Source organism: Myiozetetes cayanensis, unplaced genomic scaffold, assembly GCF_022539395.1.
Source record: "Myiozetetes cayanensis isolate MyiCay16 unplaced genomic scaffold, myiCay2020 scf2-11, whole genome shotgun sequence".
In the NCBI taxonomy this organism is placed as follows: domain Eukaryota; kingdom Metazoa; phylum Chordata; class Aves; order Passeriformes; family Tyrannidae; genus Myiozetetes; species Myiozetetes cayanensis.
The window spans coordinates 47936027-47953032 of record NW_026087411.1 but is presented as its reverse complement, the minus strand read 5'-3'; the positions used below and the strand labels follow the sequence as shown (position 1 = coordinate 47953032).

The 17006-nt window shown below is 36.0% G+C and overlaps 1 protein-coding gene across 11 annotated transcripts in view; it reads right to left on the bottom strand.

Moving 5' to 3' along the window:
* Window positions 1-17006, bottom strand: part of UTRN (utrophin) — a 389435-nt gene that overhangs the window by 19740 nt on the left and 352689 nt on the right. For 10 of the 11 annotated variants that reach the window (XM_050314404.1, XM_050314409.1, XM_050314405.1 and 7 more), the window contains 6 exons: window positions 16623-16789; window positions 14087-14198; window positions 6522-6658; window positions 4892-4930; window positions 4584-4649; window positions 1171-1236 (listed from right to left, as the gene is read on the bottom strand). In XM_050314404.1, the coding sequence (XP_050170361.1) occupies window positions 1171-1236; window positions 4584-4649; window positions 4892-4930; window positions 6522-6658; window positions 14087-14198; window positions 16623-16789 (587 nt within the window). Of the gene's footprint in view, window positions 1-1170; window positions 1237-4583; window positions 4650-4891; window positions 4931-6517; window positions 6659-14086; window positions 14199-16622; window positions 16790-17006 lie in introns of those variants that run through there. The other variant, XM_050314411.1, reaches the window with a different exon arrangement.

Here is a 17006-nt window from a genome sequence, read left to right as displayed (position 1 = left end):
TTTAGCTGCCTTCAAGTTTTCAGTTTTCCTGCCAAATGACAGTTTGTTTGCTCTTTTTTTTTTTGGAAGGGAAATCAGAAGGGAATATTTTGGCTGCATTTCTCTCACTGGTGAGTGTGCCAATGACAGAAACACATGAAAAAAGTTCACATAAAAAAAAGTTATTTGGTATGCAAAGAGAGTTAATTAATCGGGGAAAAGAAAACATTTAAAGGGGGTCACTTGCTTCTTTGAAGCAAAGTATTTTAAATCTCAAACTGTTAGTACACTCAGGGGTAGAATAATTCATTATTAGATTTTATTATTTATAATAATTTCATTATTAGATTTTAAAACAGTAAATGAAAGTATTACTGAGACCAATAGCATTTTCTAACTAAAGCTGAATAAGAACAACTTTGGTTTCCTATTTAAAAATGCTGATGGTATTTGTTATTAATTTAGAGGAGGCAGTCTTACTACACTGATTTAATTAACTGAACTGATGATACAGTGAGGTTAAAACATTAGTATATTTTTGCATTGAAAAATGTTGTACTTAATTTATTAGCAATTCAAGAGGTTCTACGCCTTCCAGATTCATCAATGCATTTCAGTGAAGGTTCTTACAATAAACGTGACAGACAATTCAAAAAAAGAAAACACTGTTGATAAAATTAACATAAGACTATGCTTATCTCCCCAGGTATAGACAGATGGATCATCAGCCAGCAAACTGAAATATAAACAGGACGTAGCGAGACTCCTTGGGCTCTGCAAAATCTTCAAAATACAGATGCCTTTTTATTTCAATGAGAAAGTTGTCTTAGGGGTTTAGCAAAAGCTTTGGACCCACCCCATTGTCCAACATAGAAAGATTTCTCTTCTTTTATACTATGGTAAAAGCAGAAAAGGATTACAAACTAGAACCTACAGAACTGTGGCTTTTTACCAGTCATGTGAAATATCCCTACTTTTGAAGCAGAATGGCTGACAAATGTAGAGTTCCTGTACATCAAAAAGTGAACATCACCAATTTCTACAATAGGTGCTGGGATCTAAATTTATCCAGGCATTCTTGGGGTCATACTTATTAGCTGCTTTCATTGGGACGAAGTCCTGTGTTAGAACTTATGAAGATTTATACCTTATAACCAAAGTTGCTGGCATTAATAAGTCTGAGTTACTTACACACTTCCTGTGGTGGAACTGCTGTCCATGAGGAAGGAGCCATTGGTCCTTTCCATCTGCGCAAGCCTGAAAGGAAAGACCCCACCTTTCAGAGAACATTCTGCACAATTTAAACAGAAGCAGTATGAAGATCAAGTCTGCTTGGAAACAGCTCAGACATGGCCATCTTTGTATACATGATTAAAAATAAACTCCTAGATTTTGTGACAAAGACCTAAAATCCAGAGGACTCTTATGAGAAACTTGCATTATGATTAACTAATTCTACTTGCCAAACAATGAAGAAAAAGTTTATTTTCCATCTCTAGTATAATTATCATTAGCATTACCAGAACTCTCATGGTAAAATAAGTTAAAGAGATGTTTTTGCAGATGGTTTTCTCTTTGAATTTTATAAAGCCAGACTAACAAAAGAGGATGAATACTTTTTAAATATAGCACACACAACATCTGAAATTATACTAGGCAAATAATATCACACTGTGGACAGACCAGTCCTGGAAAACAACACAAAAAGCAGTGTAATTGCAGGGAGTCATTGCCTATATTTCCTCATTTTGGAAGGAATTTATCTAAAAAGACTACATTATTGGACTGTAGAAATTTTCTAGCTATTCAAGTTTCCAGGAAAGAGATACCTTATGTACATAAGACATATACATAAAAGTCTAGGAACACTCAATGCTCTGCACATATATTTAACTGCACCAAATACAGCTATTTCCTTTACTATAAAGATATCCTAATTTCACATATATTTTTGCAAGTGCATTAGACATTATTCTTCAAACTTCTTTTGAAAGTAGTGTGAAAGTTCTTTTTGAAAGAATTGAGAACTCTGGTGTTTTAATATGCAGCAAGTTTGCCCATCTGTTCATTTGTTACTGTTCCTCCGGGTTGAAGAAGAATAAATGAAGGCCACACAGGATGACATTGTCTCATCCCACCATGGTTTGGATGGGACATTGTGTTCAAACACCTCCCCCAAAGGGAAAGACAAGCTCCAAAGTGACCAGAGATATTCAGATCATCTCTGCTCTGGGGCATCTCTAAAAGATCTACTTCACAGTGAGCAACATGCTTACAGTCACCTTTATATTGCTGCATAGCTCAGCATCTTCAAATCTTTGATGAAACCATCTTAGAAATTAATCTTCATAGGCCTTTTGTCACATAGGGAAGTAGTCCAACCCCCAGTATTTTTCAGAGGTTGGGAGACTGCTCTGAATCTCTTAGTGAGTAATAGATATCCCAACTCACAAATGCAGATTCTATCATTATCATCACGTTTACCATCTCCACCATCAATGAGGATTTGCTGTGAAACCAGCAGATGGCTCTAATCAGGGAGCAGAGGGAGACAGGGAAGGGACTCGAGTTGCAGAGCCTTCAAGGCAGGATACAAACTGAAAGCTGAGGAAGGGAATTAGAAGCAACTCAGAGTGGATGCAGCACAACAGAATAGGGAGATGGTATCCCCAGGTATATCCCCAGATAGGGGACTTTGTTAACAGAAAATTGGGAATTGAATGTTCTTCAGTCAGTGACAGTGAAGGCTTTAATACACTGCTTAATACACTGCTTCTTTTATACACTTAATACACTGCTTCTGATGGGCAGTGTCTTATTAGGGAAGCCCTGATATTATTCCTTTAAAGAAGCTTAACTGAAAAGATCAGAACAGTTAAAAAGATTTACTAGTTTATATGTAAAACACACCTAACAGGTCCAACTAGAAAGGACACAATAAAAATTATATGAAAGACACAGAATTATGTCTTCTCGTTTTTACTAGAAGAAAAACAGTTCTGAGTAGTTTTAGATAGATTACTTATGTAGTATTCAGTATTAAGTTTGTAATTTTGATACCCATGTCTGCACATAGCAGGTACAGATTTAGCTTTGTATCCTGAAAGAGCCTTGGCTAGTGCACGGTCCACCTTCAGCAACTCTAATCCAAAACAGAACTTGTAAAAGCTGAGGGACAGGAGAAGCAGAACAGGTATTGGACCTAGGGTCTCCCTTGATCCTAAGGCAAGTCCAGAATATGAGCTTTATCTGGGCACAAAAAGTCACAGTATCATGGCACCAAGGGCTGAAAAAAGAACATAAGGAGACAAAATATTCTCACAGCCTTCTAGAGAAGTTTAATTTATTTGGTCCAGGGGTTTTAACTGATTAAAGCATGGTCTAAGTTACAGACTCAAAGAAACATTGGGTGGTCTATATGAATGACATGTTCCAAGTAACTGAAATGCACTACAATGACATTGTGTGTCATTGTGCTATACTACCAGTGCAAGATGAAAATATTCGCTCTTGGGGGAATAAAAAAATAGGTTGACTGTGGGTAGCCCTTCAGCCCTATTTTGTTTTCTCCTGCTGCAAAGACCATATGTAGTGTATCGTAGGTATTTAAGAAACTGCTCTGAAGCTTTCTTATGGTGCTCGTAAATAAGAATGCAGTTAAATGAACTTTTAGTCAAAAAGTTGAAAAAGTTAATGTTGTTTATTAGTTGTAGAGATCTGATACAACAAGAAAGATACCTAAAGAAAAGCCTAGTCAGTTCCCATGGTACTTAGTTTTGAGAGGGTACCTCTGGTTAGTGCTTCACCATCATCACATCCTTAATTCAGGATGAGAGGAAATGGCCTCAGGCTGTGCCAGGGGAAGTTTAGATTAAATATTACAAAAATTTCTTCCATGAAAAGGTGTTCTGGTATCGGAATGGGATGCCCAGGGAAGAGGTGGAATCATCCTCTCAGGAAGTGCCTTCGGCACACTTGGAGACAGTTTAATGGTGCACATGGTTGTGCTGGGTTAACAGTTGGACTTGACTATTTTAGAGGTCTTTTCCAACCTTACTGATTCTGTGATCACCAGCTGTGAATGTACAGAAGAGAGTTCAACAAAAGACAGAAACATTGAGATGGACTTGGCATAATAGATACCTTATCACAAAAGGACTAGGGTGATCCCACAAAAGCAAGAACATAAAACATCTGCAATTATATGCCCTGCTAAAAGTCAACAGTAGTGGATAGTGTTAACCTGTCACAGAAGAAAACAAAAGCTTGGATCTAAAATTCTACTGGGAAAACTATACATCCATCAAGTTTGGTTTATTTTAAAGGTTAAAAATGAAGAAACAAAACAAAAATGGTGCATCCTAAGAAATAATGCAATTCTGCAACAGTTTCCATTCTGTATGAGAGATGATAGATTTAACACATTTATTTTACATCTAATATGACTGTAATCAGAAGCTAATGATTTTGAAATATTTTACTTATTTTAAGTACAGAGAATTATATCTTTTTAATAAATAATATCCAACCAGTAGTGCATATTAAAAACTGCAGGAACCAATCACAAAATATAATGTACTCGTGAGAAACTGTGCCTCCCTTACCTGGTAGCATACTGCTCTATCCTGGAGTGTGTGTCATCATGAAACAGCTGTGGAGACTGGGAAGGACTAGTTTGAAAATAATAATAAAACAATTAGTGATGTCTAAAGCAATTCACGATATAGACAATATTATTTTTAAATTACGTTAGACTGATGACAAATAAATAAATTCACAATATTCCCGACAGCATTATTGCTTTGGGTTAGTCATGCCCTATAGTTCATGCACATCAGATTAGTTGCAACTGAGCTAAAAGAAAACAATCAGCATATTAGGCTTTCCCGACAAAGGGGTTCTGCGTACTCACTCATATTGCTCTGGCCACATACTGATGAGAGTGATAGGACTGTAAGGAAGACATAAAAAAAAAAAAAAAAGAAAAAAAGAGAGAGAAAAAGAATGAAATTATGAAACAACTGTAGTGTCATTTAAGCAAGAGAAAGCTGGAGAAACGCAAAATATTTTGACAAGCAACCCACCCAGATTATTTCTATCAGCAACAATTAATGAAGAAAAGAAACAGCAACAGATACTGCCATGTATCACGTAGGGACAGGAGACTGACTTACATACTTTGTTTTGTTAAAGAAAAATCAATTTAAAGAAAAACCCAAATCAGAGGTATTGATTGAACTGCAGTTCATAAACTATAATCAACTCATTTAAATTCTGCTCAAGTACTGGATCTTTCATCTTAAACTAACTAAAAATGACTAGAAAAAATGTGGTGGAAAAAATACTGCCAATAAAAAACCCACTCTATAAGTCACAGTTATCAATGCTTATTTTCCTTATGCATAAAAATAATCAGAGATAAATACATATTATATTAAATTCTCACACTTGAGTAACTATATAGGATTTTTTATTTTAATATTTTTATTAAAAGCAATGTATTACTGAGTTTTGCCACCTGCAGGGCAGAGAACCAATACCAACAGTTTTCTCAGCATGGTGCTGGCAATTTATCTGTATATTTCCCACATGACTGGACCAAAAGAGTTTTACCCTGATCTGTGATTACAGTTTTGACATTCCAGTCTCTGGCAGCATTGGCAAGCTTTCATCACATCAAAGCAGCTTTGTTTTCCTGTGTTGGTGGCAGCTTAAGATTGCCCCAGTGGGTAACATTTTAACACCTGAATGTGTATTGCTTCCTTAGAAGCGAGGCCATCAATACTACCAGTTTTCAGATTACTTCCTCCTGTTTCTTAAACTGCTAATGAAGAGGCTTTGTTTGGTTATTGTAAATAAAATGCACAGCCCTCCAGCCATGAAAACAGAGCATGGGCAATGGCACTAAACTGCTGGATGAAAGCAGAGCACCTATGCTAAAGCCTCACATGAGCTGCTGTTAGCTAAGTGTGCCATGTTCAGACAGTGCAGTACTGCCACAGACTCCAGCATGTGAAGGGCAGTCAATCCATGAAACTAATTCTAGCGCCCTGTCAACACATTTTAATTTTGCTCTTGTAACAGCGTCTTCTGCTGACAACTACCAAGCAAGTAAATAAAGTGAAGCACTTCTGTCAGCACCACAAATAATACTGTGGAGACACTGAGAGTGCTCTCTCTGATTAGGCCACCTGTATTTCTGATGCCTGTAGGACCCTATTTAACTCAGAGATTTCTAATTCCAGGAATTTTGACATAACCAAATGAGCAGTGCAGTTCAAAAAGCCCAGTCTCCTCAAAAGTGTTCTCTCTAAAAGCCATTCAGGACCCTCCAACATTACCTGCTTGGTCCATTGCCATGGACATTATAAAGTCAATGACTTTAAAGCAAAATGCTTACAAAAATCCAATATAAAATATGTTACTTTAAAAAACAGGCAATACAGAACAAGGCTCTGCAACTGTTTTTGGTTATTTCTTGAGTTCTTTTTTTTAAAATAGAATAGGTCAATGACTCCATCGACTCTATAAACCAAGCTTACGTCTCCAGGTTGTCACCCTCCAATACTGTTTGCACAGGTAAGTAGCCAAGCCGGGGATGCTTTGCAAAATACTTCTTTGACCGGAACTTATTCTTCAGCACCTTTGTGAAGTCCCGTACATCTTCCCCAGATGTTGTCTTTAAAAAGTTAAAGAAATTAAATTCAACATTGCTAAACAGCATTTATTTAATATCAATATTAATGATTAATAATGCTGGTACTGCCCTGACAAAGAATACAAGGAAGAATTTTAAAATGTTAATGATGCTAAAATTGCCTTTTTAGTATCCTGAAATAGATAACAATAACAATAAAGCATCTAAAAATTTTCTTCTCGAACAAAACAGCAAGGCTTCAAATTCCCAGCAAAAAGTGCACTTACCAATTAGTTTACAAATTAGAAAAAAATTGAAAAAGGTTCAACTTTTAAGTTACACATTCATAACCACTCCTACAAAACACAAAAATTTGATTCTTCAGAAAAAATAAAAAAAAGGCATATCACTTTGTCAGAATCAGTTGGTAAGATACAGCCCTCTACATTCACAGAGTTCCCCAAAATACTCACTGCCTTCCATTCTAGACCTACAATGGAAAACTTTATCACAATATGGGAGTGATATGTGCTAAACCATCCTCCATGGTCAAGCTTTTCATAAGCACTTTCTGCCACCACTATCATTCCAGAGTGAAAAAAAAAACCAAACAACACAGATGAAGTGACAGCCAGTGTACAGCCACTGTTCAAAGGCACAAGCAGGACTGATAAGAACAAATAGTGCCTGAAGTAACAAACTCACAGGCTGATTGTCTCCTTACTACCACAAGATAAGACTAGGACAAAATTAGCCACAAGATTCTTCAAGTCTAAATTTACAAGTTATAATCACCATCTTCCATCCCTCCCAGCATTTTTTTTACTGATCCTGACTGATGCAGCAAGCTCTTCCAAAACTGACATATAGCAGTTACTATCAGACGTTTCCTCTTGCAACTGCAGTAAAGTGGCCATTCACCTCCTGAGTTAGCTGAAGATTTGCAACAGCTTCTACAGATTTCCGGTCCAACCTCTGTAACAAACTACAGATTGCATTTTTATACCCTCTGCTTTGAGAGAAGCCTGTTAACATAAAAGGTTGCCAAAGCGGATGGATAAACACAGGGAAAATAGAGAGAAAGACTTTCCAGTTTTGTAATCTTTTTCCCTGATATAGTATGAAGAGGCCTAGAAGCAGACCAGGTAAGCTATTCCATGACTCTATTCTCTGTTGTCATAACATAAAAAAACTTCCCTATGTATTTTAATATATGCAGTTACAAAGTCTGTAATGCAGATCAGATAAGTAATAGAAATTGTAGATAAACTGAGGGTGGTAGATTTCTCATATGTGGCTTTAACAAGTAACAACAAACTGAGCAAATTTGGGATTAAGAGATGTTTGAAACCCTCAATTTTAATACAAGTGGATTTTGGGAGTGCTCGCAAAATCATTCACGGAAACCATCTATTCCAACCACTGCACCATCTAAAGAAGGAACATGTGGCGACTCAAAGGGCTGCTTATTCTCACACAACAGTAACTCAAACAGATGGAACTCTGTCCCAAGGCCAAGGAATGAAAATTTTAGTACCTACACACTGTAGAAATAAATGTCTACTGAGCTGCCAAACTCTTCCTCTGGTGTATTCTTTATTTGGTGTGACAGCCTGATCCAGTTCCTTGGAAAGAAAACTGTGTACTTACTGAAGACAGTAAATATTAACCAGTGAAATATGAGCAGATTTGAAAGAACTATTTTAATTTACACGCAACTAAGATACAAATTTTTGAAATATTTCTTCTACTTATTTTTGCATAAAACCACATTATACAATCCAATCCAAAATCCTATCAAGGGAGATGTACTATAACATTTTCCTTTCAAAAATCAATAGCCTGGCACTGTTGTGTAAAATCTACCTTCTAAATTAAAATAAACAGGTACCTTGCACACTTCCTTACATCATGACATCTTGTCTATTTCCACACAAATCAATAGCACAAATACCACCATTGTTACAGAACTTCTTCAAAAGAAAAGAGAAAAATCCTTTTCTTCACTGAAAATTCAGCCATGCTTTCAAACTCAATTTAAAATCTCAGTTTTTAGAGCAAGACAAGGTTCAGGAAGGAGAAGAAGGAACATCTAAGATCCATGGCTGCCATACATACATAACTAAAATAACCACCTGTACCAGAAGGTCTCAAGGAGAAAATCCATAACAACTGACAAACTGGTATTAGTGCTCTTCAATATACCAGCCAGGCATAAATGGAATCATAAGCAACAAATGAAAAGCAGATAAAATTATTTATAATCCAACACAAATTTAAAAACTGGAATTTCATGGAAAGCAGTGGAAAAAAATGAGTATGCTGAAACATGTTTTTCATACATAGGTTAAAAAAATAGTTTCTGTATACTTTTAGTGTATTGGAAATAGAACAAGTCTTCATTGGGAAAAAGTAATACCAAGAATGTAATAAAGCAGTAAGAGAGCTCTAAATTAAATAATATATAATATAAAAATTATAACAAATATATGAAACATATGTGAATAAATAATATAGAATACTTAAAATAAATACATATATTTAACTTTATTTATTACTATTTTCTTCTTCAAAGAAAAATTAATAATGGAGGCCCAAACAATTTCTCACTCCTTTCATTGCTCCTAGCTAAGTAAAAGGACTAGTCTGCACCTAAGTCATCCTTCTCTTACATTTCTTATATTTAACACAAACCCAATTAGCTGTTTTAATATACACATGGAAACTGACTCCCAGAAGAGATGTGAACCTAATGTATGCTGTCACTAAGCCCAGGCAGGCATTCATGGGTTATGAAGAAGCTGGTAAGAAACCTTCAGTACTCAAGCAAGTTCCAAGAAAAATATGTTTTGTATAATATGACATGCTCAGAGATGCAAATTTGTAGTATAAAATAACATCTATATTGTTAAAAAGTATTTTACTTTATTCTTTAATAGCAGTCCTAGTAGACACACGAATTTGATGTTGCATCTTGAAGCAGCTGTCAGTTAAGATACCAGTGGAAGGCTGGGAAACTTCCCAATGTGGGATGTGAGATTAAGACACAGATACTTCATTCCTCTGATAATTTTTTTTTTAATTGAAATTTAATAATGCCATTCACCAATAACTTACAGACATGTTTAACTGTATCACAGAATCAAACACTATGCTGTGTTGAAAGGATCTTCAAGTCCAACTCCTGGCCCTATGCAGGACACCCCAAGAATCACACCATGTGCCTGAGAGCATTGCCCAAATGCTTCTTGAACTCTGTCATACTTGGTGCTGTGGCCATTTCCCTGGGGAGCCTGTTCAGTGCCAACCACCCTCTGGGTGAAGAATCTTTTCCTAATATCCAAACTAAACCTCCCTTGACACAACATCAGGCCATTCCCTCAGGTTCTGTCACTGGTCATCACAGAGAAGAGATCAGTGCCTTCCCCTCCTCTTCCCCTCACAAGGAAGTTAGCCTGGAAAAGAGAAGGCTCAAGGGAGACCTCAATTACTCTCTACAACTCCCTGAAAGGAGGTTGTAGCCAGGTGGGGGTTGGTCTCTTTTCCCAAACAGCTCTCAGTAAGACAACAGGGCATGGTCTCAAGCTCTGCCAGGGGAGGTTTAGGTTGGATGTTAGGAAGGAATTTTTTACAGAGAGGGTAATCAGGCACTGGAATGGGCCACCCAGGGAGGTGGTGGATTCTCTGTCCCTGGAGGTATTTAAGAAGAGACTGGATGTGGCACTTAGTGCCATAGTCTAGTAACTGTGCTGGTAGTGGATCAAGGGTTGGACTTCATGATCTCAGAGGTCCTTTCCAACTCATCTGATTCTATATCAAAGACTACCCTGACAAGTTAGCTATTCTTCTCAAGGCAAAGAGTTATCTCTGACCTCCACAGCTGAAAGCAATGTTATGCATATGAAATAGTCAGATTCAACCATTCTAGCTGCTTTCCTTCATCTTCCCCACAGAACAATCCCATTTTGTTAACAGTGAAGTGTAAAGCCTGGTGCACTGCTAAGCATATCAAGATGAAACCACTGAATTACTTAGGTCAGTTTGTCACTTATAAAATACCAAGGCTGCTTGATGTTCAGGAATGTATCTGTCTTCTCTGAATGTCAGTAGGAATTCAATTTTCAGATGACTTATCTAGAGGAGACATCTTAACAGGCACTATTTCAGATAAGCTTTTTGTGCCTGGAAAAAAAATTAATTCTAGGGTGAACTACCATTCAACCAACAATTTCTGATGTCTTGACTATCATGTTCTGAGCTCTTCCAGGGAAATAAAATTCTGGTCATCTGGAAAATGAAAGGGCTAATCTTTGATGCCATTGTTTTGTATAGAAAGACTACCAAAAATTAGTTCCCTAAAATAAGAAGCTATGCCAGGTGAGTGGCACAGAACTACAAAAATTGATTCTACTTTCATTATGGTAAGGAAATAAATCTACATGCAATCAGAAAATTTTCAGAACTGTGATTGATATATGTACATTACTCCAGGAAAGCTTTTTTTTTTAATATTCCTTGCTGTGGAATATAGGATTTGCAAAGTGAAAACAAAGAGAGAGTTTTCTTTTGGAGAAGGAAAACTGATGAAGTAAATATTTCCATCTGAAATTCAAAGGATCCGTTGGTGCAGAAAGCCACATTAATATAACACAAGTGACACTATTGAGAGGATTTCTGTTCCAAAACAGCTAAAAATAAACCATGTAGATAGTTACATAAGAGCATTCCCGAATTAGATGCTAGGACAATCTTACATCCTACACATCTCTGTGTAATATTCTACATTAAAAATTCTATTTCTACATCTTTTCAGAGAAAGACTAGGTGAAATAGGTGGAAAACTAACTAGAATAACTTTGCATTTCTACTACTTAAGAGAGAGTAATGTTTTCAGTTGCTTGTTACACCCATCTCTAAATCCTGGATGGAAGAAAAAGAGACATAAGTCATTATTATTAATTTTTTTTTCCATTTTCAGCATCAAGAAAACTAAATTGCAAGGTAGGATGAATGTTGAAATGGCATTACAGATTAGTTTTCATATAGCTATGTGGAGTACGTAAATGGTCATATTCTGAAATTGTGAAGCAATTCTTACCTAATGCAAACATCACAAAACTCATTAAATGGAGAACTGTCCTCTTGTAAATTTAATTTTAAAAATAGATTCCTTAATCTATTCTCCAAATTATTTTAAATTTAATAAGAAGTTACTGTGCTTCTGAGATATCCCTTCATATCCTACACTTAATGGCTTACTTGAAAACAATTAAATGGTCTCGCCTCCACCTCCACCTAAGCTTCAGTTCTAAATGTCAGCTTAATTAACAGAAGCATTTTCTTACCTATTTATTGCTAGTATTCTTGATAATAATATATTAATATGCATTAGCAGTAAGAAAGCAAAGGTCGGTTTTATTAAAGAGTTCGTGCATTTTGTACTCTGCTTTTCAACACTGGCCAAAAAAGTAACATTTTTACATCAACAGCTTTTAAATTTAGTTGAAAAGGCAGAGTAGATGCACTCTTCCTGTTCAGGCTCTCTGTACTGTAATATAATGGATTCTACCGAACAATTCACTGGCCTTTGGTACTTTCTCTTTTATTTCACAGACCTGGGTCCATGCTATTTTTCAGGTATTATTCATTTTAAACATATAAGCTATTCTACTAACTGGAAATTCTTGACTACTGTATTACATTAAATGAATTCAATATGTAGAGAAGTTCAGCAACAAATTAGCACACCAACCAAAAAATAGCAAGGATAAATAATACTGCATTTTTTTCATGAAATCAATTCTTTCTTTACTCCTGACCCAGTGCAGATGAGATTAGTTAAAACAGATTGCATGTGGGTACTGATTATGGAAGTTTAACAGGCATGTAAGTCTGCTCATATAATGGGTCATTTATTTTTACAGAAATGGAGCCAGCAGAGTGTACTTACAGCAGGACCCAAGTAAAATTTCAACTCTTATATTCAGATTACAAATTAATAGGGGTCAGTGCTGGACCTCTAATTTTACGCGTCACCTAAACTATAAGCCACTTCTTTTTTTCTGCTCTACTTAAAACTGATGCAAGTTCCTTCCTTTACCTCCTATAGACTTGCCTTCCTTCAGTCACTCTAATCAAGAATGTAATCTTAACGATCTATTATCCTGTAGTGGATTCACCTCATTCCTCCCACATTTCATGGAAAGAAGGCACTTTTGCCTTATGTTACTTTATTTTACACTTAATATTGCTTTAAAACTATATTCTTTTTGCAGCAGTAACAGAAATCTTCCTTATAATACAAGCCATCCCTAGTCCCAGGGACAAGAGAGGATTCCAGCTTTTTCCAGAATATGTTTCTATTCATCAGTCTTCAGTTTTAAAGGAGATAGCTCACAGTTATGTAATGTGAACATGTTTAACAAGAACTGAAATTTTCTCTTAGATATCAAATCTGCTGCTTCAGAAAAACCCTGGAATTCATCAGAAATACACTATCCTGTTCTAGGGATAGTACCATACCCCATACCAGATATAACCTGTATTTGCTGATTCAACAGAAAGACCATTTTATCCTGCGGACCAGCAGCATTATCTATTTCAACACCCCTTATACTTTAATTTCTGAATTTTCAGTATATTTTAGGCAGTGACAAAGAACATTTCTGTTCTGCTAAAGATGAGGTCACAGAAATCTGTAAGGAGAAAATGAAAAATTAATCCCAGAAAAATACATCCCAAACATGTTTAAATTTTTGGATTATGTTGGCTAAGGAGGCAAGTAAAAAATCAGCATCACCATATTTTTAATGATGTCTATGCACAGACCTCCAGATCCTGAGGGTTAGAACATAGATATAAAAGGCCCTATATCATACCACAAAAGCAGTATAAAACAAAACCAGAAAATGACTTCTGAAAAGAGGAGGTACGAAGAGAAAAAAACAGTGACTAAATAAAACAAACATTAAAACTCGCTGAATAAACAACAAACATACTTAAAAAATATTCTTCAGAGTATAGCCTGACATGCCAATTTATCAATCAAATCCTAAGATTAGGCTACAGATTTAATGAAAAGAAATTATTCTTTAGTATGGTATGGCAATAGTAAAGTGAGTCGTTTTTCTCTGACATGTTCTCACTCTTATAGTGTGTGTGCATAGGCGAGTATACAAGTACTACAATTACATTTAATATTGTAATAAGCTTTCTTTTTACAAAGCAAACGTTAAGTTCTAATGTATACCCATTTCTGTAGAATCCAAACACTGTCCACATAAAATCAGCAACACTAGGAAAGTCCCTGATGACTTCCAAAGAGAAATGTAGGAAGACACACCCTACTAAACATATGAAAAATAATATAAAAGGATAAAAGTGAGGTGACAAAAGACTACATAAAAAATTTAGACCTCAAATAATGCAAATAATAATTGTTACCTCTTAGAAAAGTAAATTAGTACTCACAGGTATACAATACTCCACCATTGGGTAATGCAATTTATGCCCCTTTGCTGTTCGGCCAGAAAAGAAACAGCTCTGACAGACATCATAGTTGAAATGTTTTAAGCTCCGATACCTATGGGGACATTAAACAAAGTGATTAGAGATTCTTACGTCTACTTCTAATTAAGCCTCACAAACCAAATTACTCTCTGAAATGGTGTCACCTGGTTTTCAGCAGCAGCAGCAACACAGTGAGCTTGTTGGGATTAGCTTAGAAAGAACCTTGAAGTGTGCGGGTGTGCGTGACCAGGATGTGGCACAGCCAGCACTCATCACAGCTGCAGACCCAGGGCCCACTGCAGCAGCTGCATTGGAACACAGGAAACCTGCAGCCCTCTTAACCCACTACACAGAACTTCCCTACACTGCACACCTCACTGAGTATTTAAAAGAAGTTCCTGTCTCTATATCCATATAAAGCCATTGTCAATCATCTGTTGCTCAAGTCACTTCGAAGCAGAAAATCTTACAGGTATCAACTTCATAGATGGGCTGTGAAGAATTTATAATTTTCAAGTTTTTAGTAACTTTAAAACAATACTGACTTTAGTTTTTCTTTTCCTCTATTTAGTATTCAGATGGTATCTCAGAAAACTTTTATAAGCCAAATTGGTTTACTTTTACATGTTTTTACCCTGAACAGTTACCTTAAATGTTTGTAACTCATTTTGATGCTCAGAAATTCCAAACACATTTCAGAAAATGAAATTCTTGAGAATTCATGAATTATAAAAACAATATAAAATTCAGTTAAAAAAATTACAATGATATATTTACTTTTGGTATTGTTTGTTTTTAAGAGACTATGTATAAACAAAGTAAGAAACTTATACATTATTCCTTGTATTAAATGTGCTCACCAGGAACATGGCTGATTTATTTAGACTAAAGCAACAATTCAATTCCAGATTCCTCCACTGATTTTATAGTATGGTTGTTCTGACTGGATGAGATTATATCATTAGTATGAAACTAAAATGAGCAAACTTAACCAAATTGAATAGCTACTGAATAGTTAAAGTTTAAATTAAATTGCTTCCTGAGAGCAGTTTTCCGTACCCATCCACATTTTTTCCCTGCTGAGTTTTATGTTTTGTTTTGCAAGGGAATATGTGTCTATAAATGTAAAGGTTCACTTTAAAGGATGCTGATGCAACTGTTTATAATCTTTGCTCAGAGCCTGTGCATTAAATGGCCACATTTACCTTCTGCCAAGATGCTAGAAGCTTTTGTTGTTGCAGATCTCTAACTTTATTGTAGAAATTATTTAGAATGACCCATTCTTTTGTCTTCCTTCTCTTCTTATCTATCTCTCTACCCTCCTTCTACACATAGTACAGACAAGAGTCATCATCCCCAACTTAGACAACTAAAACATATGTGAGCTGGAGCTTTGTCACTCTCTGCTCCCTCAGGCAATAATAAAGAACAATAAGAACACTTCAAAAAATTTCATCTCCTCAAATCTCCTCAGGCAACAAAGTTTGATCAGATTTATTACTTTTGCAAATATATATCTATATTTATAATGACAAAAAAGAGGGTTGCTAGCTCAGTCTTGTAACATTGACTAAAACCAGCATGCCTAAAATTAGGTCAGATGAATCTGACCTCAGGATTCATATTATTAGCCTTTAAAACAACAGAAAGATGGAATATAGAGAGCATGGGGTACAAAACTTACTCATCTGCCAAGATACCTAAAGAAAAATCTTAGAAGCACTTAGAGAAAGACTGTTTTATATTTTTCCTAAATAATACACTAGACTCCATGACCACAGTAGAGGAAAAAGCCAGTTATTCTTAGTTCTAGCTGTAGCCCCTGCTGGGATTTTCTGGGGGATTTTTTTGCATCATTTTGTACATGGGAATAATCAATTCACAAATGCATGCTAGTTGTAACAGTACTCACTAAGGGTACCAACTACAGTTTAGGAGAATAATATGGAGAATATTCCCCACATAATTTTTTTCTTTTAGAATTCACACCTTTCTTTGAACAGATGAAAGTTAGATTAAGTTCAATGCTTGAGATAGGAACTGTGCAAGTTGCATCACAGCAACATATCAGTGTTTGTTTAAGCAAGGAAAGATTGATGTTAAAGGGTGTTTAATACTGCCTGGCATAAGTTAGTTTCCCAAGCCTTATGCAGGAGGGCAGACAGACAGTCCACATTTTTTCTTACTGATCACCTCCTTTTGATCTTGTGCTTAAAAAAAACATGGGGTGCATTCATATTTAATTTGTTATCTGTTGGATCCAACAATGCAAAAAAACCTGATGACAGCCTGCCCTGTACCTCTGTCAGTCACTGGTTGTCTAACAGTGGTGCTGCAGGAGCCAGAACTGCACTGGCTCAGGCCACACCCCAGGTGACAGATCCTATCTTAAAGCAGGAAAACAGTGGAAAACAGACAGAAAAAACTGCACTTGTTGGAAAGGTTAAAAGTGTGGATATTTTCAGGGAAACACTGCACCTAACTCCCCTCCTCTTACCTAAATCCGACAATTGGACACTCTTTACAGATGTTGCACTTGGCCTGATGTTTTGCTGTTTCTGCAGCTGCCACGCGGTGTAGAACTGGTAGCCACACCATAGACTGTGGCTCTAAGCGCATCCAATCTATAAATTGCTTTACAGTTATTTCTGGCTTATTGTGATTCTGTGGAGAGAAAGAACCCACATCCAAATTAAAAAAGAATAAATAAATAAAATAAAACAACACAACAACACACACTCAACAAGCAAATTTTCCTTAGAATTCTGTGGAAAAAACCCAAACAGCAACCTGTGTGAATCCTTTTCACGGCAGGTTAATCCAAAACCGTTTATGAGACAAAAGAAATAACCTTGATCAACATGCAAATAAACAAAACAAA